The sequence below is a fragment of the Callospermophilus lateralis genome, chromosome 3 (genome assembly GCF_048772815.1).
Source record: "Callospermophilus lateralis isolate mCalLat2 chromosome 3, mCalLat2.hap1, whole genome shotgun sequence".
NCBI lineage: Eukaryota > Metazoa > Chordata > Mammalia > Rodentia > Sciuridae > Callospermophilus > Callospermophilus lateralis.
The window spans coordinates 116,976,272-117,001,244 of NC_135307.1; the positions used below are offsets into that span (position 1 = coordinate 116,976,272).

A 24,973-nucleotide genomic window follows, 5' to 3' on the forward strand; every position below is an offset into this window, starting at 1 on the left:
GCCTAACATAAAAATAGAGCTTTTTCCGTCCTTCCGTCCGGAAAGCAAACATCCTTCAATAAACATGCAAGGCGACTGTTCAGTGGGACCCAGACTGTGACGAGCTGCAGAGGGTGGGGCCTGGCAGGGCAGCCCTGGGTATGTAGGGACACTAGCCATCCAGACATGGAGGAAGGAAGGTGAGACTGCAATTGGGTACAGAGTCCAGAAGGACTCAGGCCTCAGCCCCAAGGTCCAGAGGTGGGATCCAGCTCCTTTCCCAAACCCATATCCCGGACCACAGGCTCTCAAGCCAGGAGCATCGCTGCATTCAGTCAAGTGTGGAGGAGTTTTTGAAAAATATTCTCCAGAAGATAAAGTCTTGGGTCACTGCCACCCCACATCACAGTTAGTGCCTTCATTCTCTGGCCCCCCTCCACCCCATCCCACTTGGGGCCCAGCAGCCGCCGCTGGGACATCTCCAGGCCTTTGGTCCCCTATTGGGTTATTCAGTCCCCTGGAAGAAATAGCAGGCAAGGAGCTTCCGGGCCAGCCGGCTCTGAGTGTGACAGCTTTCCAGTGTCCCTGGCTGCAGAAGCCTGGGACATTTATAGCCTCTGGAGGCACTAGTGGACCAGGAGGCTAAGAACAAGTGTGGGCAGGATCCCCAGCCAAATGGAGGCGGCCAGGGCACGGGCACGGCCCATCAGTTGCTCGGCCAGGCACGGTCCTCGGGCAGCAGCTCCCAGTGCTGAGCCTCACGGAGGTAGGAGCCCTCCTGGGCCTCGCAGCGGTAATGGCCATACTGGCGGGCCGTGAGGTTCTCAATGAACAAGATGCAGTTGGGACTCTGGTGCCAGGCTCACAGCTCTGTTCCACGTTCTCCTCATGGCGCCATGAGTAGGTGGCATGGCGGGACTCCATGGGGCAGCTCAGGTAGTAGCGAGAGTTCCGGGCCAGAGAAACCTTCTGCAGCGGGGCCTCATCTGGGGAGACAGTGGAAAAGCTGTAAGGAGGGGTTGAGGGATCCTAAGGGAGGCTGTGTCCTCCCATGCAGACTGAGCTTCTAGGGCAAGGCTTCTAAGTGAACATGGGATTCAGTTCCTAGATTTCTCTTCTGTGCTCCCACAATCCTCATCCATCCCTCTCAAAAGCAGCATAGGGCTCCCTTGGCCAGACTGTCCTGCCCCATCTGCCTGGAGCCTGCAGGTCACACTCATGTCTCCCTCAGACCAAAGCTACCAGGGGCACAGATGTACTTCACTCATGGAACTGTGGCCTGTGGGGCTAGATCAGGTACCTGGTTTTGGGTTGGGACACTCTTTGTGAGGCTCCATTGGATTCATGGATTGCAGCACTGACCTGGAGTTGGAAGAAGAGAGGCTCAGATGGGAGGCTGCAGCCAGGCCCCTGGCCTAACCTCATTCCTTACATAGTATTGGCAAGAGAAGAGTCTGGCCAAAATGGCCCCACAACAATACCTCCTGCAGCCTTCAACACCACCCCCACTCCCATGTCCACCTTCTCCCAGGCCAAGAACCCCAAGCAATATACCTTTGGGAGCTGTAGATGGACCACGCAGTGATCCTGATCCCAGCCGCCGGTAGGGGTCTCGGGACATGAGGCAGCCATGGCAGCCCCCACCGTAGACTCCACACAGGTCCAGGGGCACTTGGCTCACCTCCCACTGGGAACTCACATATAGTTTCCGCTGGAAAGAAAACAAGACCGGGTCAGGACAGGACCACTATGCTGAATCCTAAGCTCCCAGACAAGGGGTCCTGTGGCTGGGCAGGCCCTAAGGATCAAAGGATCTTAAAATTACATGCAAAACACATGCACACTGGCTGTTAGGATAGCCCCACAGAACCAGAGCAGGGGTGGGGAGACTCACCCGGTCAGCATCCAGCGACATGGCCTGGATAGCAGCCGCACGGCGGAAGGGCTGGATCTCCATGATGTTGAAGACGAGGTTGTGCTCCCGCTCCCCTGACTCCACCACCTTGTGGATGGTGCCCTGTCTGTGGACAGTGGGCAGAGGGTCAGCAGGCAAGGGCCCTACATCAGAGCTGGGCAGCTCCCTCGAGGCTGGGTACTGGGAAAGACGGGATGGGGAGGGGTAGGAAGTTGTGACTCAGGCAAGGGTCACAGGACTGGGGTGGAATGGGGTGAGGAGAGTGTGACTGGGAAGGAATGCAAAGCCCAAGGGCAGCGGGGAAGTTTCCAAGGCTAGTCCTGAGCAGCCATTCCAGGAGGCCTAGCGCGCTCTTCCGAGAGGAGCCCCAACGCACTCTTCTGAGAGGATCCCCAATGTGCCCGAGGCTGCAGTGTGAAGGGCAAACCAGGAGTCCCATGCTCATGCATTACTTCTGTCACCCCTCCACAACCCTTCCAGATGGACATTCTCTTCCCACTTCACAGATAAGGGAAAGAAGCTCAGAAAAGTTACCAACTATTTCAGGGTCACATGGCTGGTGATCAGAAGAGAACAAGCTGGAACCTTGACCTATCAGAACCCCACCCCTCAGCTTCTTCCAAGACTCCCCTGACTCCTGGACTCTTAGAAGATATATTTTCTTTAAATAATTTTTTTTTATTTTGTAACAATGCTAGATTTCCAGAAAAGTTGCAAAGATAGTACAGAGAGTTCCTGTCTAGCCTTCCCCCAGTTTCCCCTAATGTGACTGCCTTACATAACAATGGCACATTTGTCACAACTAAGCAATTGACATTGGTGCATTACTATTCTCTAAACTGCAGACTTCATTTGGATTTCACGGGTTTTTCCACTAATGTCCTTCTTTTGTTCCAGGATCCAATCCAGTACTCCACAATGCATTTAGTCTTAGGGGATATTTTAATTTTTTTCAAAATCTTAAATCTGAAAAGAACCTTAGATTCCTTATAAGGACTCCCCAAGGTCACATAAGCAGGCTGCTCGCTACACTGATACTCTCTCCACTCTCTATTGGCACCTGTTGGGGACTAATGGGCATCCTGACCCCTGGTCTTCCTAATCCCACCTCACCTGCTGTCCCAGTTTCTAGAATAGCCTCCTTCCCTTTCTCCTTCCCTCCCCATTTCCCAGGGCATCACCTGCCCCAAAAAAAGCAGTCAGATGATTGTCTGCCTAGGACAGTTTCTCTCTAGGCCTCTGTGATTCTCATCTGAAGACTCTAAGTTCTGGCCAGAGGCTCCTTGGACCTAATAAACCCCCAGCCCAGTCACTACCTCTTTCTCTTTCTCTCTTTCCTTTCTTTCTCTCTCTCTCTCTCTCTCTCTGGCCATGCACACACACACACAAAGCCCTCCTTCTGCCTACTTCTAAACAGGTCCAAGAACACCTCCTTGGTAAACTTCTCAGGAACAGAGTCAATAATTTCTCCCAGTAACCTCCCTCCATTCAAAAAGTTTAGCCCCAATATTTCCAAATGCTGCAGGCTCCAAAATAGTACCTCTCACATGGCCCTCAAGGAGAACCAGACACCTCCCCTAATCCCTGAGTGTGCTGGCAGCCCAGGTGTGCAGGAAGTCCACTTAAGTCTGGTCTTTCCTGTCCTGATTCCTGCTCCCAATCCTGTATTGTGACTTCTTAGCCCTATTCCCAGTGCCCTGCCATCCTCTGGCTAACTACAACAGCTAGGCCATGTACTGTGAAGGCAAAGCAAGAACAGAGAGCCTGTGCAGCCAGAATAAATGGAAGAATAGAGGGATGGAATCTCAGGACCCAGAGCTAAGGTCCTGCCCCATGGGAAATTCTTCTCCTTGAGGCTTCCAAAAGCCAAACAATGGCCCTGGACTTAGGCTTCCAATCAGGCCACCACACCCAGATAGCCCCAAGGTGAAACAGCAGCAGAAAGTCACATGGGGGATTGTTAATCATTGAGGGTGGGTGTCTGGGGCCTAAATGGGTAGCCCCAGATAGGGTCCTTTCTAGTCTGAGGAAAGCCTGCAGCCCTGGCCCACACTGGATTCCAAGCCCACTCCCAGGATCCATCCTGGCTCACAGTCCGAGACCGGGAAGCTGCCACAAACCCAGTTTAGGGCTGATTCCTCCATGCCCAGCAGCTTTCCAGAATGCAGAACCATCTCCCAGGGCATTCCACCCAACTTCTCCCAGGAAGGCCTCCAGGGAAGAGGAGAGGCTACTCCAGTCCTCTGTGAGGCTTTGTCATGGCTCTCCCATCTAGAACTCCTTCCTCATGTTCTCGAATGTATTGTCTCATCCACACAATCCCCAAGTCAGGGAAAGGGTCTGTGGTCCTCATCCTACCTGGCAGGGGCTCTCAGGAAGCTCAATTCCCAGGCCCCTCCTCCTGACTTTCCACATCTCTTTTCACCATCTTATTCCCTGAGACAAACATCTGAACCAAAGCTATACTGGGCTTTGTTCAGACTTGTCACATTTCTACCCAAATTCTGTGTGCTCTTCTCTCATCCTAGATGTCTCCTACTTTTCCCTCTGCCTTGCCTCTTCTAGGAAGCCCTCTGCACTTTCCTGATCTTCCCCAACCCCATGCACTAATCTCTGAAAGCTACAGCCAATCAATTCTTCCTTCCACATATGAAGATCCATCCAAATGTTACCCATGTTCTTCTTTATACCATTCACATCCATTTTTACAAAGCAAACCAGGGGGTCCCAGGGTAGCCCCTCACCTGTGGTTAAGTAAAGCACATGGAAGGTCTCCCCATGGCTGGCTTGCATGCGGTGGACAGCCACTTTCTGGTAGTGGTACTTAGAGTGGAATAGTGGTGTCTTCAGTGGCCCCATGGGCTCCACCCTCTGCGCCACTTCAGGGTGACTGTCAGCCACCTGGAAGGTCTCTGTGGGTATCGGTTGCTGGTCTGGGAGGCACTAAGGAAAGCAGGCCTGGGTCAGTCAGATGGCTGGGAGGGGACTTAGGAGAGGGCTGGGACCTGGGTCACAGCTGGTATTACTGCTCACCTTGCCAGGCCGAGGGTTGGGAAGGCCCATGTGGTAGCCCTTAAGTGAGGAAGTGCGGAAGACCTTGTCAATGTCACCGAGGGAATACACACAAACAGCAGAGTAGTTCCTGCAGAGACACAGAGACCACCTCAATAGGGGGCCCAGGACCCACCCAACCCCACTCATCCAGACCAGCCACATTTGAAGGTGGGCCATATCCACAGTTCCCTGGTCTGTGAGCCAGGACTATCTTTGGAGCCAAACTCACAGCATTACCAAACACCAATGGAGAAAGGCAGGAGGGAGAGAAGTTCAACCTAATTTTTTTCTCCACTGACATCTAAAACCACAACCTTATGCTCTGCTACAGCATCACTGAATTCAGAGGCCACCTCTACCCAATGTCAAGGTAGGAGGAATCCCAACATGAGCTGGGTGACTCTCTTCTCTAGACTCCCTGGGCACAGGATGCAGAGTGTTGATGTTTCAGGAAGCAAGACCCCCATCCCTCCCCAGTTGGTGGCTCCACCACACAGGAACCACAGAGCAGGGTCTTAGCTCCCCAGCACTTTTGTCTGCCTTGTTTTCCATCAATGAGAGCGATTAAGAAGTGTGAATTATCAGGCGCAGGCGGTGCATGAGCAGGTGTGATAGCACCCAGCACCCAGCACCCCAGGAGAGGCCTTAGCAGCCTTTCCCAGGGCTCTGAGCATACACATGGTAAGACACACAGGCATGAGTGTGCATATGATTTATGACCACACACCATGTGTACATGATCACGAACAACAGTACACACGTTTACACTGCCTACTCCTAGCCCACACCCAGCAACAGCCCTGGCATTGAGCCTGTGATCCCTGCTCAGGCCACACCAGCAGGGCCCAACACTAAGATCCCTATTGGACATATCTAATGCCAGCCTCAGTCCCAGGATGAAGGTCTCTTACCAGGGATTGGAGAAAACTCCATAGACTCTGGTGTCCCTCCACTGGCCACTGGGGTCAGGGAGAAGGAAGACATCCTGCAATCGGTTGAAGTTCTTGTTGGTGGCAGCATCGCTGCACACAAGCATGGCTTTCAGGAAGGTATTCCACTTGGAGACTGACAGTGAACTTTCACCACCTTGGTCTCCCTAGAAGGACAGAGGAAAGAGGTGATTTCTCAGAATTTGCCTGGCTGCCCCACACACCCGAGGCATTTGGTATGAGGAATGTCAGCCTTAGGGCTATGGAGGAGAAGGACAAGCTGTAAAGGGGTCAGAATTTTCCAGGGAGAGCATAGGCAGGTTTTCAGGTCAGGCTCCAGTCATAGGCCTGGTTGACCAAGAGCACAGAGCACACAGTGAGGTCCTGATGCTGAGAGTGCTCGGTCCCCACACAACACACAGGCTCAGACACACATCTGCCCCCCCCACACACACACACTCAGGGCACAGTTTATTCATATAAGCAAAACACACTCATCACACACTGTCACTCACATACTCGGGCACATCACATAAGCACATGAGCTCAACCATCTTTACCCACTCAGACGCATGATGATCTGTGCACCCACATTTGCCCCCACAGCCCCACACACAGACTCACACAAGCGTGCACACCCTCACTCACTCCTATTTGTGTGTAGACACATACTCACCTACTCATCCCCCCTCACACACCCACTCACCCTGCACAGCTGGGCTACACGGGATACGTTAAGAGGTGCCTCAGGATTCTTGTCAGGATTGTCTTCCCGGAAGAAGTAGTAGATCTTGTCATCGTAGGCTTGGTCTTGGTGCACGATGGTAGCTTTGATGAACTGCGGGTCTGCCAGGGACACACGTGAACAGGTGTGAGGCTGGGGAGCCTACATGAGGGACCCACACCAACCCTGCCACGCTTTCCCAGGGTCTACACAAGCCCAAGGCAAATTATACCTGGAATAAACTCAGAACACAAGGTCCAACACCCCAAGAGGCCCTAGACTCTGCAGCACCACTTCACACCTGTTTTGCCCTCCTCCTACAATAAGATGTCATCGGCCCAGGAGCAATGACTTCATGCCTGGGGACTGGGGGAAGGTCCCTGGGGACTCCCATGTCACTTCTGCCTAATTGGCAGAGCCTTAATAAGGAGAGGGGTGGCCCCCTAGGAGCTCAGTAGAGGGATGAACTTTGGTCCGGGCTTCCTCTGTGTTTGCTCCCAGGGTGTGTAGGTCCACCCTGCCTCTGCTTTCACAGCCCAAACTCCTTGGCACGGGCTGCGCAGGTCTCCGCCAAGACCCTGCTTTTCTGAATGGCCCGTGGGGAGATCTGGGCATCCACATCCCCTGGTCCAGCATGGTCCAGCTGCAGTCCCACTCACTTTGCATGACGGTATCACTGGTATATAGTTCACTCTCGCCCCGGATGCGACGAAAGCGAGGGATCTTCCCGTTGTATTCCTGCTTCCGAATTGTGGAGTACACCTCGTCCCCTAGGGACAATGATGGGGGGTGTTGGTAAGGGCAGCTCCTTACGTCCTTCCCCTAGGGCCCAGGCCAATGGACAAGGAGCTGACCATCCCTCCCCCGGCCTGGTGTAGCAGCATCCTCCAAGGGCCCCCGCAGCAGTGCTGCCTCACCTTCAAACAGTACAAGGGAGTTCTCATCCGGGCTGAAGGGGGCATAGCCTCTCATCTCACCAAGTGGCACCACAGTGCCATTCACCTGGGGTACACCAAGGGGGTTAGATGGCCGCATGATCTCATAGTCACTACCCCCCATGACCTTGACCAGAAGGGTCTCCCTCACGGGGACTCCGCTCTTGGGTAAGCCCAACCTCAAGGTTCTCCATCTCCTTCCTGCCATAAGGGGCTGAAGCCCACCCAGAGAGAGGGAGCTCAGGCATGGTGGACAGAGGTTCTCACCAGGTTCCAGCAGCTGGGGCGGCGGGCATTGGTGCCGCAGACCAGCAACCCTTCACTCCGCCTCTCCAGGAGCGTGATATAGTTGTCACAGTCCTATTCCAGGAAGAAAGATGGGAAAAGATGTTGGGTTGGTGGAAGGCTCTGGCAGTAGGACCCTCAGTCTTGGAAAGAAGACATTAGAGTGGCTCAGCGAAGGTGGCAGCCTCCCAGGACAGTCCAGCTGACTCCACTCCCACTGCCTCCACTAAGAACAGAGGCCTCCAGAGAGGGATCATGTCTCCTGCTCAGACTGGGGCCCCTAGGATAATCCCACACCTCCCCCTTCAGCCTGGGGCACCCAGAGCAGAATCATGCTTCCTTCCTCAGAACCTCTTCTTTTTTTCTTCTTTCATGTTTGTGCATGGGCCGGGGGCTACTAGGGGATTAACCCAGAGGCACTTTACCACTGAGCTATAGCTCCCTAGGCATTTTTATTTTGAGTATATATTTGTGATTTGTTTGTTGTGTTTTTGTTTTTTATACCAGAGACTGAGCTCAGAGTCACTTAACCACTGAACTACATCCCCAGCCCCAAATTTTTATTTTGAGACAGGGTCTTGCTAAATTGCTTAGAGCTTGCTAAACTGCTGAAACTGGTTCCTGAGTCACTGGGATTACGGGCATATACTACCACTCCTGGCCTGCCTCAGATTCTCAAGGTTTCCTCCCTCATCTCCAAGGGGGCTGGCCAGCCAGCGCCACACACACACACACACACACACACACACACACACACACTCACCTGCCTGTCCAGGCAGGAGCCTTTTGTGGAGCCGATGTTCACCTGGGGAAGGGAAGAAGCATTAGCCCACTCTGCCAGTGGTAACATGCCCTGAAATACTGTCCTGCAGCCTCAGGACAAGCCCTAGACGAAGTGACCACTATTCTCATCTTCTAGATAAGACGCACAACTCAGGCTTGGAGAGGGTAAGTAGATTTCCCAAGATTACACAGCTGTTTAGTCTGATACTAGGAGCCCAAAGCCAAGACCTCAGGAGATGGATCATGGGTTCTGGAGCCTAGCTTCCTGCCCCAGCCTCCCGGATCAGTGCTACCCACATGGCAAGTTATGTTAGTTCCCTACACCAAACTGGACCAACTTTAGGGAGCCTCTCCCAGAAACCATTTGTGGATATGGAAGTGAAAGATCCACGCTTTCATCCCTGAGGCTCCTCACCAGGGTCAGAGGGAGAGAAGAGGTAGTATGGGAGGGGAAAGGAAAGGAGCAGAGTGGGGTCCAGGCTCACCATTTGTACAGAGGCGTTCTTGCCCTCGGGGAAGTCAAAGAGGTAGACCTTGCCTCGACCACCGACCCACACGGAAGAGCTGCCTGGCTCATGAAAAAGCACGGTATGGGGCTCAGTCTGGCCAAACTCCACTCGGTCCTGCCCTGCACGGCCTGAGAAGGAGGCAATGGATAGAAATATTAAGGCTGGGCTTTAGCAAAAGGACCCTGACCTGCCCCTGGCACACGAGCACTTTGTGGCAACTGATGTCTGGTGCTCAAGGCACTTGAGGCCTCAGAGACAAGGTCTGGGGTGGGGTAGCACAGGAACTCAGAGAGCCATGAACAGGAGAAATAATGAGTCCCTTAGTAGGGTCCAGCAACTGGCTGTCCTCCCCCAGAGCCATAGCCATTCCCCTAGGAGGACAGCTTCTCTCTCCACTTTATATGTGACCTCAGAGTGGGGGAAGGCTTGGGGAATGTCTGGGGAGAACAGACCCCATCCCCCAAATACATGCGTACTCCTGAGGGGCTGGGCTGGGTCAGGAGGATCAGTGCTCATCAGTTCTGCTGCCACAAGACAGAACAAACAGCAGGGACTCTAAACATACCCCTTAGAGTTCAGATTTTCCCAGAATCCCTTTGTTCAGAATCCTAAGCCCTCCTTGAGGAAGTTCTGTCCAACTCCGTCCAGCCGCCCCTTAGTGGACACGAGATCAGAATTGAAGGGAATCATAACATCCACTCCCTTCCATTTCGAGGCTGGGTAAACAGAGGTCAAGGGACGGGCAGCCCCCTTGGGGCTGATGAGTAGCAGCCTCTGAACCAGGGCCTGTGCTTCGTCCCCTGCACCATTCTGTAGCACCACCCACTGGAGCTTGGCTTCACCTACTGAGATGCCAGATCTCCCGAGGATAAGGATCAGTTCTCCCTCTCCAGCAACTCTGGGACAGGAGGACCTTCACAGAGAATAGGTTGGGCTTTCAACAGAAGAGCTGACCAGGACAATTTTGCCCAAAAAAAGAAGCTGCAGCCGCCGCCTCCAGGGAGAGGCTGTCTCATCTCCGGTGACATTGCTGAGGTTGTCCTGTTTGCAGGACTAAATTACAGGGATGGGATAGCCTGTGGCTGTGCCCTCAGCAATCATATACTGCCAGCATCTTCCCATCTCTGCTCAGCCTCGGGCCTCACCCAGGAACTTGGTCTGACCACTGTTTTTTCAGCTGCAACCAACTCTGGGACAGCCAGTTTGGCAGTGACACCCAAGTAGGACAAGCTGCAGCCCAGACAGAGAAAAACTGCCATTTCCTCAAATCTGCCCCCAATCCCTCTTGCTGCCATTTGGGCCATTCCTACCGATCCTTCATTCAACAGGGGCAAGAAGCAGCTGGACCTTACACTGAACGACCTATACCTTCATTTTCTTTCCTTAGAAGTACATATTGTTGTGTGGCCAAGTCATCCGTGGAAGTGGGTGTTTTCTTATTTGGTACCTTTGCTGTGTCTTAGCTCACTGTACAGGGGAGGAAACTGAGGTACAAGCAATGGGGTATAAGCCTCGCCAAGATCACACTAACAAGCTGGACAGATTGGTTCACCCAGACAGTAACAGTTCTCAGGAGCATTCAAGGGAATGTCAGCATGGTTGGCCACAGAGATGTGCCAAATTCATTGCCCTCTGGTTGGCCTGGCCCTCCTGGGGCACTCCACCAATAGCTTGACCCAGAAGCTCAGAGGAATCTGCCCTCCTGGACCCCAACGCTACCCATGTCAGCCCCAGATGCATAGGGCAGGGGCTGAGAGCCCAGCTCTGTGCTGCTGGCTTGGAGTGAGCATAGGATGTTGGCAGATCTCGGCTCTGCCCGGCTCTGCCCTACTCTGACTTAATTCTAGCTGGGGTAAAACTGGAATGCTGGGGTCGGGGGCCCACAGGCACGTGGCCTTCCTGAGTCAGCTCCATAACTCCCCTTTCACCTGCAGCCTGAGCTAGATGCCAGAGTCCCCATGGGCCAGCCAGCCCGGGATTCAGATAGTCTACAGCCCCACCTCCCCTCCGCTGCTTCCACAGCCAGCCCAGCAGCAAGGAAAACATACATACTGCATCTGGAGATGTTGGGTTGGGATCTGAGAAATAGCACTGTGGGACAAGGGAAAGAAGTCTTAGTCCTCGGGCTGCACTGGCCAACTCCACCAGTCCCTTAGTCCCACACCAGCCCCAGGGCCATAGCCCCAGATCTTGGAGGGACAGGCAAGGCCAATGTACAACCATAGCTCTACTCATATGGGAAGAGACACCAGAGGGGACCCTGGTGAGAGCCCTTGTCTGAGGGTTTCAAGGTTATCAAAGGGAGGAGAGCAGTTCTGAAAAAAGGAGTCACATCTGATGCGGGAGACGCAGCCTGCTCTGGGGAGTCAAGCCTGATAAGTGAGGCAGGGCCTGGAGGGAAGGACTGAAGGGGAGAATTGGCCCTGCTCTGGGAATCCAGGCTGAGGGTGAGACAGCTGTACAACAGGAAGCTTCTACAGCTTCTGAGGCTGTTTGGCCCTCTAAGCCAAACAGCCAAAGAAGAGAGTCCAGGGCTGCTCATGAAGTATATGCTGACGACATCAAGGGAGGGAGAGGGCTGCCGGCTGCTGGGTGAGGGTGACAGTGGTAGGACCAGGACTGTCCTGAATAGGGTCTGCAAACCTATTCCCCTCAAACACTGGCTGTAATGGCTACAGTAAGGGAAGACAAGGTCTGTTCATCCCATTTTGCAGAAGAACAAACTGGAGCCCAGGATCATTGCCTCCTGTGACCCCCAGGTTCCTGCCTCTCCTGGCTTTGTGCCTGGTGATGTGTATGGAATGGGGTGGGGGGATGGCACCAGCTCGGCCCCAGGACAAGACCTTGGCCCAATCTCCACCACAGCTCCAGCCCCGGCTCCTGCACTGCCCGAGGCCCTCAAAGGGCCTGATTGTGCTGGGGAAGTGTCAGAGCGGCAGCTCAATGAATACATGAAAGGAAGCTTTGTTCAGGTCGGCAGGAGAGGGGGCTGGGGGCTCAGGGGCAGGAGGGCTGCCTGGAAGTGAAGGCAGCACCAAGCCATCATGGCCAGGATCTGTGGTCCGGCTGGATCAACACGAGAGAGCTTGGCCAGGGGGCGGGGACAGACTTCAGGTTTCTGCCCAGGCAGGGTCTGAGCAAGGCTGGGGACTGCCTTAAATAGGCCCAGGCCAACGGAGGAAGTATCACATCATTAAAGAATTTATTTTTTGCTGGCTTATGAACCCAAAGGGATGGGGAGGCAAATAAAAGCTAGATGGGCCAGAAAGCGGGGTGAGGGAAGGGACTCAGGCAGGCCAAACAGCCTGAGCAAAGGTGGAGAAGCTGTCAGTATGGTAGGTACAGAGACAGAGGACAGCTACAGCCTAGCAGAGTTCTAATGAGAGAAGAATCGGGAAGGTGGGCCCTGTGTGATGGGGGAGGGGAGAAGCAGACAGCCCAAGGACACACTGACCCACTGTCCATCAGTCTCCCCTGCTGCCTTCTCCTGAGGAGCAGGGCCAGGAGTGGGAATGCCTCCCCTTCCTCCGGCATCCCCCCACCTCCTGGCTCCCCCTGCTTCCCATCCTGTGTCTAAAAGGAGCACCGTCTGGCACCGTGTCTCCCCCCTCACTCCCCGGCCTGACGCATTAGTGGCTGACTAAGTGGTAGCTAAAAGCTCCCAGAATAACCAGGGGTTCAGGCAGAGGAGGGGGCTAGGGGCACATGGGGAGGACATGGCCCAAAGGCAGGCTGGGCACAAGAAAACCCACCCCCACTCCATGTGATTCCGAGCCAATCCTTGCTCTGCTAGACTGATAAAGAGGGCACTCAGGATGCCCTAAACCTAGCCAGGCCCCATGTTCCCTGAGTCCGCACCACCTCACAATGGCAGGGCCTACAAGGCCCAGTTCCAGCTCCGGACAGATATAATAAGGGTCAAGTGGGAGGTGGTCTCACATAGATACAGCCCCCCAGTAGAGGGCTCTGATCCCGCTGAAAAGAATCGGGCCAGGAAAGGCACCATGGTGCACACCTATAACCTCAGCAGCTCAGGAGGATCATAGGTTCAAGGCCAGCCTCGGCAACTTAGTTAGATCATATCTCAAAAAATAAAAAGGGCTGGGGATGTAGCTCTAGGGTAGAGTATCCCTGGGTTCAATGCCCAGTAACTCTCTCTCTCTCTCTCTCTCTCTCACACACACACACACACACACACACACACACAAGAATCAGCCCTAATTCCTCTTACCACACCCCACTGTCTCAGTAACGGACTGACTAGCAAATTGGCTGCAGACTCTGCAGGGTGGGTTGTCCCAAAACAGGTCTGCCTGGAGGGACATCATTCTTCGCATTCACCCTGGTCCCCACTGTCCTCGTTGCTTGTAAAACAGGAAGGCATCCTAAGAGGAGGGCAGAGAGGGAGTTTCTGTCCACAAAAGAGGCATCAAGGGCTGGTCTAGTCTGGCAGGGAGAGTCTTCCAACACGACCCACCGACCCAGTGAACCTTAAATGCTCACCTCAAGAAGCCCTTTGAAAGTGGGCAGAGAGAATGGCAGGAATGTGGGCATCCCAGCAGGAAACACTTGAGTCAGACAGCCAAGGAGCAGGAGCCAGGCCACTTCAGGTCGGGAACCCAGCCACCCACCCACAATTTTTCTATCTTGCATTGCTGGGCCCCCCTCACACCCTGGCGTGGCCAGAGAGAAGAGTTATGGGCCACATGGATCCCAGGAATTAGTCTGCAGCTTCTCCACCCTCAGGAATACCACACCCTTCAGGTCAAGGTGGAAAGGAGGGAATCTAAACAGTCACTGAGCGGAGGGGGCTCCAGAAGCCAGAGAGGCTCTGCCACTGGCCCAACAACACACATCAAGGGAGACTGAGGATTCTGGAATCATCACCTCGCTGTATCTCTCCAGTCACACGTCCTAGACTTCTTGAGAGCCTCTGATTTTCAAAAAAAGCTGTCTTAGTCTCTCTCTCTCTCTACTTCCCTGCGTCATCCCTCTCCCTACCCTTCTCTTCCTTGTTCACTAGGCGCCAAGTCACTAACCTGACAACTAAAGGGAATCACCCGCCCACCCACCTTCCAGGTGGGGCCCTGATCTCCCAGGGGGTCTTTAGCAATCAAAGTCTTAAACCCAAAGGCATGACTAATGGTGGAACTGCAGGTGCTGTGTCAGGGGGTGAAGAAAAACCTTTCGGCTGGCAGCGGGTGCACAGGAACAAATATTCCATAACTCTATCTCTTCCAATATGGCCAGGAAAGAGGGTGTGAGAAGCCTTGTTTTCCAGGGTAGCACTGGCCTGGTGCTAAGCAAAGGTCATGGTCGTTATTAACGTCCTGGCAACACTGAGGCAGAGCCAGGTTCCAACAGATGCCTGGTAAGGACAGAACATCTGTGCTGGTGGCAAGGCCTCGAGGTGGTACTCAGTTCCCAGAGGAAGGAGGGGTCCACCCATCTTTATCAGCAGGGGAACAGCGAGCTATGTGCTGGGCTGCAGTGGAAGCATCCACTGTCCACCAAGGTCAATGGTGGGTGGGAGGGGAGTGCACTTGACCTGTGGCTCAGCCTTGGCTCCAAAAAGATTCATATTCACTTCGGCATCCGGGTGGCTATGACTATGAGCAGGGGCTGGCCTTCCTCAGTTGGGTCCCTTTTGTGGATGAGGGTTGGGGGAGTTGACACTTGTTAAGATCTGAGTTTTATGACCCACAATGATTCTTGGAACAAATCACGAAACAGTCAGGATGAAGTTCATGGGTCATTTTGGGAAGCCCAGCCTGTGAAAGCTAGAGAAGTCAGAGTACTTTGTGGAAGTGGAGACAGTAGCTAATGACTTCATCTGCCTCAATAACTAGCCCCCAAATCCCCCAACCACCCAGCAAAGAAGACAGGACAATGATTTGCATCCCCATTTTACAGACAGGAAAACCAAAATCCCTCCAAGTCTCTAAGGGCTGGTGCTCTCTGCATTGCATCCCTGTGCTCAGAGGACCAGGCTTGGCTGCTGGGAGTCTAGGTGGGGCAAAATCTTGGGAAGAATGGGCCATATGAAAAGGAAGCTTTAGGGGAGACGAACTGAGCGGGGCTCAGAAAGGGAGTAAAGGCTGTCACTGAGCTCCGCTGGAGTAGGAGGCTCTGAGCTCAAGCCCAGGAAAAGCAGGAAGCCCAGGACAAACACCATGGCCTGTCTAACTTCCACCTGTTCTTTAGCCCAGCAGGTTCCAAAAGCCCCAGTGAAGCCAAGGTCAGCTGGTGGCTCCTTCAAAGCAGAGGAACAAGCAGAGGTACAGGGCCTGCCCTTGGGCCCAGAGCCAGGGCAGGGGTCAGGGAGAGGGTAGAAGAAGGAAATAGCACCCCGAGTAAAGGGAGGTAGGCAGGTGGAGACTGTTGTGAAACAGAAGGTTCCTCAGCCCTGGCCGGGGCCTGGACCAGCAGGGGAGACAGTACAAGGGCAGACAGCCAGCACAGCCCATGACGGGGAGCTACAGGGGCCTGACTGCCAGGACTGCATTCCACCAGAAACCAAAGACACCACAGGGAAAGAGGATGTTGATTTTGATGATGATAGCAAAGATACCCCTGCCCCAACTCCTTCAAAGCATTTACTATGTTCCAGGCACTACTCCAAGTGATTTTTAGATGTATTAATTCATTTAATCACTCATTGTATGAGGTATGTCTGTTATTATCCTCATTTGAGAGATAAGGACAGTGAGGCACAGAGAAGTTGAGTAATTTACCCAGGACCACACAGCTAATAAGTGGGGGAACAGAGGTCGACACTCAGGCAGACTGACTGTAGAATCAGTGCTTGTAACACTGTACTCCAGGAATGGGCCCTTCCAGAGGTTACTTGGCTACATGACCTCCACCTATGACATCCCGGAGTATGTATAAGCAGCATGAGTATGCAAGCCCACAGAGAACAGGAATCTGGGGGTACAGCATGGGTTCTAGCCCTGAGTACTGACCAAAATAAATAATTGGGAAGATAAGCCTCCTGAGATCTTTGCTCCCAAAAGAAAAATATAGTTTGGTCTGGAGATGAGCATGGTGAAGGGCAGGGCGTGCTGACCAGTCCTTATTTACTGCATGCCTACACGGGTTTCCACCCCGCCAGCGCTGGCCAAAACATTAGCCTCCACCCCCAGCTCCTCAGCTCAAGAATCCACCAGGGCTCCCACTGTGCTTCCCAATAGGGACTGACTCCTCAGGGCAGGGCCATCAAAGCCACCTCACCTCTGTGCACCTCTGCCACCGCTCATTCCCATCTGCACACTGCTCGTGCTTGCCCTTGTCCCTTCGCTCCTGCACATGGATCTCACCTGTCCTGGAAGCTCCACCTTAAATTCCTGTGTTCCAGGAAGTGTTCCAGACTGCTCCAGCCTTTACTGCTCCTGACCTTGCACCACCCACCATCTGGCACACACTGTCTTCTCTCAGATCACTCTATCTGGTGGGATTTTCACCTGGACCACAGGGTCCTAGAGCAAGTAAGGACTAGGCCTCCTGTGGCTTCATCGTCATCCATTTCTAGGGCTTGGCAAGAAGGGGCAGCTGGGACAGTAGGGAAAGGCCTCACTGGAGTGGGCCAGGCCCCATGGCAGAGGAGTAGGCATCTCAGGAAGGGTTTCTAGCTGCTGATAGGGTGGTGCTCACTGTCCACTGTCGACCTTCCTTCCTCAATAGGCTGGGCCAGAGGCCTGGGCTAGAACGCAAACACCACTACAAATGGCTCCCTCCGACTCCCATGTCCCCTGTGTCCCTGTCCTTCACTGTAACCTGGCTCCTTTCCCTCCCCCAGGAAACCTTCCCTGATAGTACCAGTCTACACCAACCTTTCCGTTTCTCACCTCTTGTCAAGGTCCCAGGCTATACCTCTGGGTTAGTCATTACCTCCCAGGGGTCCTCACTAAGTCACAGGCAGCTCTAAGCACCTAGGGGCTCCCCAAGGGCAACCCCAGGGCTTCTCCTGCTTCTCCCCCAGAGGAGCTGAACATAGATGCAGGCATTGGGGTAGAAGCTGGCTGCCCTCCACAATCAGGGGTCCCCTAGGGTGCTGGCACAAAGCCCATGGCCCTGATTAGAAGCAGGGGGTACAGGAGGCACAGCAGGATCAGCCTAATCCCACACTGCCCTGATGGTTAAACCCAGATTAGCCCAAGCAGTGACAGGGATCAACCTGCCCTGGAGACTTGAGCCTAGCCATCCCAAGGAAAGACCAGAAGAGGTGCATCTAACTGTTCCAAATCTAAGGTCCTGGGGAGATGACAGTCCTGGCTGATGTGGCTCCTGCGTGAGGACAGCTCTGAGGTAGCAAGAGTCTGAGCTCAGCTGTGCTGGCTGAGGAGGAGATGGGCACAGGGAGATCCAATCCTGACAGGGCAGGAGGGCAGATAGACAACTGGGGAAAAGCCGAGAACTGGGGCCAGCGCAGGCTCAGGGCAGAGGACTCAGTCCTGCCTGGTCCCAGCTCTGTCTATTTTGCTGGGTGTCCTTGGGCCAGTCCCTGCCATCTCTGGGCTTCAATTTCCTAATTTGAGAACTGTGTGGTTGATCCAGCTGATCTGACATTTCTTTTCTGACGTCCTAAGCTTTGAACTATCAGGTTGTGTGGGCTAAGGTCATCCAAGAAGGTTCCTCAGAGGAACTGAAAAAGAACTGACTCAATTCTAAAGAACAGAAAGGAGGAAAAGGATGAATGGAATGCAGAGGGGGTCACCCTGAGGTAGGAGTGAAGCGGGGAATGACGAGGAAAGAATCATGGAGTTGATATAGGAGTGGCTAGGCCACTATCTGGCACTGAGGAAAGTGGCAGCCCTGTGACTGTGTGTTCTAGGTAGAATGGTGACACAGAGGTACAGAGGAGACTTGAGGAGAGCAGGGCACTGTCCTAGAGAGATGGCAGAGTCAGGGCCAAGGCCTGGTTGATGAAAGGGGATGGAGAATCATCCTGTATAAGGTTGGTACCTTATGGCCTGGACCTAGCTGGACTGACTAGGGAAGAGCAAGCCTCTGAAGAGGCAGGGCCAGGTCCTCCACCTCTGGCTTTCTCCTTGGCCTGCCTGGTTCACTGAGGACAGGCGAGCTGGTAAGGCCAGGGGTCAAAGGCCCCCTTCTCCCCACATCTGAAAGAAGGAAGGCTTCTGGGGCAGTCAGGCCTGGCCAAAAAAGGAAAGCAAGAGAAACGGAAACCTTTCAGCCCCCGAGCTGCCAGAAAAATTGGGGAAGTATGCTCAGCCTCTTGTGACAAAATCAGTTATCTTGCATGGGGTGAAATGAGGGATGTGGATCTGAAGATGGAGACCAGATATCAGCTGAGGCCCTCTGCAAGCTGTCAGACCCTGTCCCCTGGACTGTACCTTCCTCAAAGAGAGATGCTCAGCTTGCCCTGCTCCCTCCAAGTGCTCAGGACCCACTCCCAACCAGAATGATCTATTCCCACTAAAGGGATCAAAATTCCTAAGCCAGAGGGTGGAGGACCATGCCCCTGCTTGCCCTTCCCTAGTCAATCCAGGCCATAAGGCACCGACCTCTGTTACATTTCCCTTTACAGGAAGGGTGTCTGCTCACCCCCCCCCCCCCAACAGGACCTGGCTGGTGGGTGGGAAGCTCCTCCGGCATGGACAGTCTCTACAAAGAAAGAGTGGAAAGAGACAGAGCTGAGAGACAGGCCTCTTCACCTGGAGAATCCCCTGCGGCCAGGAGTCAATGGGGAAAGCCCTGGTGTCCCTGCACCCAGCCACAGCTTCCCACCAGGAAGCCACCGTGGGCCACAGCATTGCCAGCACTGGAGAGGCAGGTACTTCTTGAAATGATACAGCCTTCTTCCCCAGTGCTGGGCTGGCCATGGAATGACAAGCAGCCCAGCTCAGAGGACCCCTCCTGTAAGTAACCTTCCTGGTCCCCAGGTCCCACCGCAGGCTGACACCATACCTCCATTTGGGAGGCTCTCATATGACTATCTCTGTGGTCCTAGATGCAAATTTGGGGGTCTGAAATCTTCCTGTCCCTTTTCTCCCCCAGCCAACTCCTACTAGTGCCATCTCAGCTTGCCACTTTGTCCAGGAAGTCCTCTTATTAGGCAAATTGGGTTAAGCATCTCCTCAGCCCCCATAGCTGTCCACCATTACAGGCCCTGCTACATTCCATCTCACTACAGATCTATCTGCCTAGTCTCCCCCTTTACAAGGGCACCAATTCATCAAGTTTCTCATTGCTAGGTCCCCAAGTCCAGCCCTCAGACCAGCAGAAAGTTCACCCCAGAAAATATATGCTGAATGAATATATCTACCCTTGAGGCCACAAGGCAAGAAGTAACTTCCTCCAACTGATCCTCAGCTTTCAGCCCATGAGAGAAAAAGAGAATAAAACAAAAAACTCAAGGATTTCCCTTGAGGTTTCTATCACTCAAAATTTTAAAAAAATGTGACTAGGCCACCAGACTCTGCCCAGCCCTTCCCACCTCAGAGAATCAGGAATCCTGAGGCCTATGGCTCAGAAACTAACAAGCTCCTATCCCCAACCTCTTCAGCCATTTGGGGAAACTGAGACTCAGAAACAGGCAATGATGTGCCCAGAGTCACAAAGCAATTACGGCCAGAGCTGGGCTGGGACCAAAACAAGGTTCCTGCCCTCCTACCTCTCCCCTCTACCCATGCCAGGGTCATCTTGGGCCTGTGCCAGTGTCTATCCCCCGACCCCCTGCTCTCATATTCTTCACTATCCAGGACACAGAGATCATAGAGTTTAGTAAACAGTGACATCACCAAGCATTTTTCCCAGCTTAGGAAACTCCCACTTTGCCTTGGGAATTGCCCCCCCCCCCCAGTTCTGCAGGGGGAGTTCACCTTGAAGGTGATGAATACACCCAAGTCCCTGAGGAGGTAAGGATTTCCACTGGAAATGCTGATGCTTGGGGAGCCCCAGGTGTGACCTCATCCCCTAGAGAAGGTGACAACAACCCCTTGCCCTGGGGAGTGGATTCATAATGACTCCCCAGCAGCCACCAAGTCAACAATAACATCCTGTTGTTTAATTGGACCAGAGACAGGGCAGAACCAGCTGGGTAGGCAGAGACTGGAGATGGGCTGTTCCCCCGCTGTGGACTGGCTCACCTCTGACCCTGGAAGTCAACACCTTCCTGAGTTTTTCCTCCTCCTCCAACCATTGGTGGACTAGGGACAGGTGCACAGCTTACACACATTTGTCAACCTCAGCCAATCCCTTGCCCTCACCTGCAATCCACTCTTCCTACCCTTGCTTGAGAAAGGTCAGGACCACACATTCATACCCTAGACTGAACTGTGTCAGTGACACCCTGGAAGGATAATCCCCCAAACCCATCTTGCCCTAGTAAGCTCTGAGGGTCAAAGATAGATGCAGAACTCAAGGACACCACATTGGCACATCTCTTCTCCTGGCCCAAGCTGTTCTGCGCCAGGTCTTCACTGGGTTGAAGAAGCAGCAAACTTTCCAACAAGTGCAGGCTGGGACCCTTCCAGAGCCCCCTGCTCCAACCTTTCCCTAGGAGTTCAAACAGTAGAAAATAAAGACCTTTCCATACCTGTCCCTACACCTGTCATGGTTCAAAACTAAAATCCCAATCTATGCCTTCTAGAGATATGGCTCTGGAACCACTGCTGTCCCTGATCTAGTCATTCCTGGTGCCATACCCCACCCACTGGTAGACAGGGCTCTAGCTTTACAGCAAGCCTTCAAGGGCCCCCTCTCACTCCAGTCCTGGATTTGCCTGACCCAAACTCAATTCTGTCCGACTGCCATGTGTCACCCCACAGGAGACAGGAGGCAGCTGTCAGCCGGGCATACTATCACCAGCTGGTGGCCCTGGTGAGCAGGTGAATGGCAGGGCCTGTCTGGCCAGTGGGGTACCTGGCACTGGTGAAGGAGACCACAGGCTGTCCTTGGACTAGATTGGTAACTGGCTGGTGAGCCCCAACCAGTGGGGGTCATTGGTGCATTACCAAGCAGAGGACATGGCCCGTGTGGTCACAGCAGTGAGCTGTGGGCTGGGGAAGGGGGGCATAGAGCTAGGCTGGGAGCTTAGAAAAGTGGGTAAGAGGTCTGAAAGCAGCTTTAAATAGCCTCAGGGTGGAACCTAAGTGCCCAGGATGAGGAGATATGCATTAAGTGCTAAGAAGTGGGTGTACTTTAAGTGTGTGGAGGGGGATATCAAGGAAAGATTTGGGGAGGATGGGGAGCAGAGCCAAATGTAAGGGGTTTGATGCAGGGGGAGATTTCAGAACACTTAGTCAAGGCCATTTGTCCCCTCCAGTCACAGCTCATGTGCTGTGGTATCCAAGATAGTCAAGGGGACTGAGGCAAGGCAAGGATCCTGGGGAACACAGGAAGCCCCTGCTGGAGCAAAGGGTGTGCAAATGTTCACCACAGAGGGTTGCCAGAGTTCCAGCCAAACTGCTCCACTCACACCAGGCACACCTCTGGCTGGATAGCAGCGCTGCAGACCACAGGCATCTCATTTATGGTTGAAGAACCACTTAAATCCTTCTCGCCTCCCTAATGCAAAATCGGGACTGGTCCTGCACCTGATCACAGCCCCCACCTGCACCTTGAGCTCAAGCCACCCAGTGACCTTGGGCGAGTCACATTACTTCAGCTGCTGCAGCAGTTCAGGACACTCATTTTGTGTGTGGTTCCCCCCCCCCCTTCTGCTAAGAATACCTGCCCCAGATAATGCTCAGACTCCGACAATCCCTGAAAACTGCCAAAGACATCAAAGGGTTCCCGGTGGGGACAGACCCAAACAGCCCCGGCTGTGAGTCCCACCACCACAACCACAGGGGAGATGCAGAGACGCCAAATTTGGGGACAGAGCTAGTCCGCTTGGGGGCGGGGAGGCATTTATATGCAATGCAGGGGAGGGGAGCTTAGTCCCTAGCGGCAGAAAACCTCAAACCCCCACCTAGCCAGCTTTCCGTCCCATTGTACAGGGGTCTAAACTGAGGTGCCCTGGAGGAGACTCTCGTCCCCCAGGTTCTCATATCCACTGTGGCCTAAAGGCGACCCGCCCCAGATCCGCTGGCCGGCCGGGGGTCCCAATGGCCTCGCCCCACCCCGTGGGCACTGCCCCCCACGCTAGCGCCGATTCCTGGTGACAACTGCCACGTGCGGGCAAGGGGGGAGCGGCCGGTCCCGGCATAGCAGAGACAGCGCCCAGGTGCCCCAAGCCCCCGCACCACACCTCGTCCCGGCTCGCCGCAGGGTGCCCACCCCCTTGCCTGGCCCGCGCTCCGGGCCGGGGCGGGGGCGGGGGCAGGCGGCGGGGTCTTTGTTCCCGCAGCCGGAGCGCAGCGGCGGCAGCAACGGGTCCGCGCCCCCTTCACCGGCCCAGCCAGAGCCTTGCGCGCCTGCAGAGCCCGCAGCTCAGAAGGAGGGGGTCCAGGTGGGGAGCCGGGACAGAAAAAGGGTCCTGCGGTGAAGACCCCGCTCTAAAAGACCGAAAGCGGCTAGGGGCCGAGAGAGGGCCCGCACCCTCCCCCGCGTCCGGGCGCTGCGGCTCCTGGCTGCCTACGGACTTGGAGCGACTTAGCTGGGGCTCTGGCCCCAGCCGCTCGCATGCTGCAGCGTTACAGCCTGCTCCGGCGTGACACCACGCACACTCACACACACTCACCCAGACCCACACGCTCTCTGCGGGGACAGCCCGGGACCCGCAGAGCCGCGAGCACGCACTCCCTCCGGGTGCTGCACACTCCGTACCCGCCCCGCGCAGCGTCCGATCCCGCGCCCCGCCGGCCGCGCGGCGCCGCCTACCTTTCCAGACGGCGGAGATGCGGGGTCCGCTCCTCGGGTGGCCTTGGGCGGAGGCGGCGGCCGCCCAGAGCGGCAGCAGCAGCCGCAGCAGGAGCCCGGACCGAGCCGGCGGGCTGAGGACGCGGGTGCGCGGTGCGCTGGGGGCGGCACGTCCGGGAGGAGGAGGCGTCATCCCGCAGCCCCGGAGCGACAGCGGCAAGCAGTCGAGACTGAGCCAGCGCCCGGCCGCAGGCTGAACCTAGCGCCAGGAGGCGGAGTCAAACGCCTGACCCCACCCCGCCCCTCCCCCGCCCCTCAGCCTTTTCAGGGCTCCCTTGCTGCCCCAGTCCTGAGCCGTGAGGGCAGCCAGGGGATTCTTAGCCACGGGCTTCGGAGCAACTCCACCGGGAGAACCCGGCTGCAAACAACAGACTTGTGGCGTTCTGTCTTCCGCGGCAGGCCCCATCCCCTCTCTGAGCCTCAGTTCCACTCCTCCTACCCCATGAAAGGATTGGCCCTGAAGTCGTGGAGGACGGAGTCTCTGCGAGCGCAGACTGTCTAACACTAGACACCCTCACTCTGGCCAGCACTTAGGTTTGGAGCCTGAAAGTCAGGTTCTCACAGGATGGGTTTGCCCGAGCCTATCAGCAGGAGCATGATGCTTTTTTCCTTGGGGCGGGAGGGCGATTGATGATGTGTGGGGAGCATGCAGCGCCCCATTATTGCTCTGCCTGTAAGAACACTGGGAATTTTTCATCTTGGCCTGGCTCCCTCCCCTCCCTCTCCTTTCTCCTCCCTTCCCCAGCCAGCAGCCTTCTGGGCTGCCTCCCCCCAGCCAGCTGGTGTACGCTCAGAAAATCCAAACTCATTTCCATGTGAGCAGAGGGGGATATAATTAGGAAGGCCCCTTCCCCAAGTGAAAAGAGGGGAACATCCTGCATGCCCAAGACTCACTGTCAGGGAGGCAAGGTAGGACCAACTTGAGGAATCTCTACCCATAAGGTGCCTAGGGCTCAGCTATCACAGGCAACCTGATGACCCAATGATGGTGCCTTTGGAAGGTCCAGGCACACTCCCTCTGCAGTCACCTGAGCAGCCCAGGCAGCTCTGCCATTAGTCCATCTTCTCAGAGCCACCTGCCTGCCCTTTATTAAAAGGATCTCCCCGCCCTCAGGTCAGAAAGGATTTGAACCAACAAGCTCTACCTGAGCCCCAAGGAACCACAAATAGGAAACACACTCAGCTCAGTAAGTCCTTATCTAGTGCATGCTGGAGATCTAGCCCAAGGTATACTGCACTGACAGGAAACAGGGTGAGGAGGCAGCAGCAGAGGCAAATGAAGATTCGACCTTCAGAACTCATAGACTTAATTCATGCACTGCAGACACCAGCAAAGACACTGGGCAGGATGCCCTGGCCCCAGCCCCAGCCCCAGCCCTCTGCTCTGCTCCATGGCCAGGAAAGTATTGCTACCAGGAAGTTTAGCTTTGCCATTCTACATTTTGCTTCTAACTGCCTCCTCCTCCTTACCTGAGAGCCCTAAGGAATCCTAGCAGGCCAAAAAGGGGGAATCAAGATGCCTTCAGAGATAACACAGGGGCTGCCAGCTTCAAAAGACCCAAATTCACACTGCTCCAGAGGGAAGCTGGTGTGGAGAGTCTAAGATGTGTGACCTGCTCTGAGACCTGCACCCTGCCCAGAAGCCAGCAGGGTGGCCTGGCTAGGCTGTCCTCTGAGACTGACACTTGGTGTCCAGCCCAGGGCCTCCTCTGTCAGATAGACAGCCCCTAGTATTGTCTTTTCTCTGTAAAAAGGAAAGGGCTGGGGACGTGGCTCAGTGGTAGAGCACTTGTCTGGCATGTATAAGGCACAGGGTTCGATTCTCAGCACCACATATAAATAAAGATCCATTGACAACTAAAAAATATTTTTAAAAAAAGTTAAGGCAAATTAAGAAATCACCCATCCCTGCATTTAAGAACTAAGAATTTAAACAGGTTCAAAATAAAAACATTACCCTTGTGCATAGCAACTTACAAAGTGCAACCCACTTCCACCTACATCATTCCTGCCAGTCCTGCATTCTTTCCCTC

The 24,973-nt window shown here is 54.5% G+C and overlaps 1 protein-coding gene across 1 annotated transcript; it reads right to left on the minus strand.

Moving 5' to 3' along the window:
- Positions 1–458: 458 nt before the first annotated feature.
- Sema7a (semaphorin 7A (JohnMiltonHagen blood group)) lies at positions 459–23,095 on the minus strand. Its single transcript, XM_077109077.1, is given in 18 exon segments — positions 459–703; positions 706–837; positions 840–965; positions 1,280–1,341; positions 1,534–1,553; positions 1,555–1,581; positions 1,583–1,690; positions 1,874–2,112; positions 4,639–4,837; positions 4,928–5,036; positions 5,860–6,044; positions 6,584–6,723; positions 7,261–7,371; positions 7,519–7,603; positions 7,804–7,896; positions 8,585–8,626; positions 9,090–9,241; positions 22,902–23,095. Coding segments are annotated over 18 exon segments (2,100 nt in total). The 5' UTR covers positions 23,074–23,095; the 3' UTR covers positions 459–605.
- Positions 23,096–24,973: the final 1,878 nt, after the last annotated feature.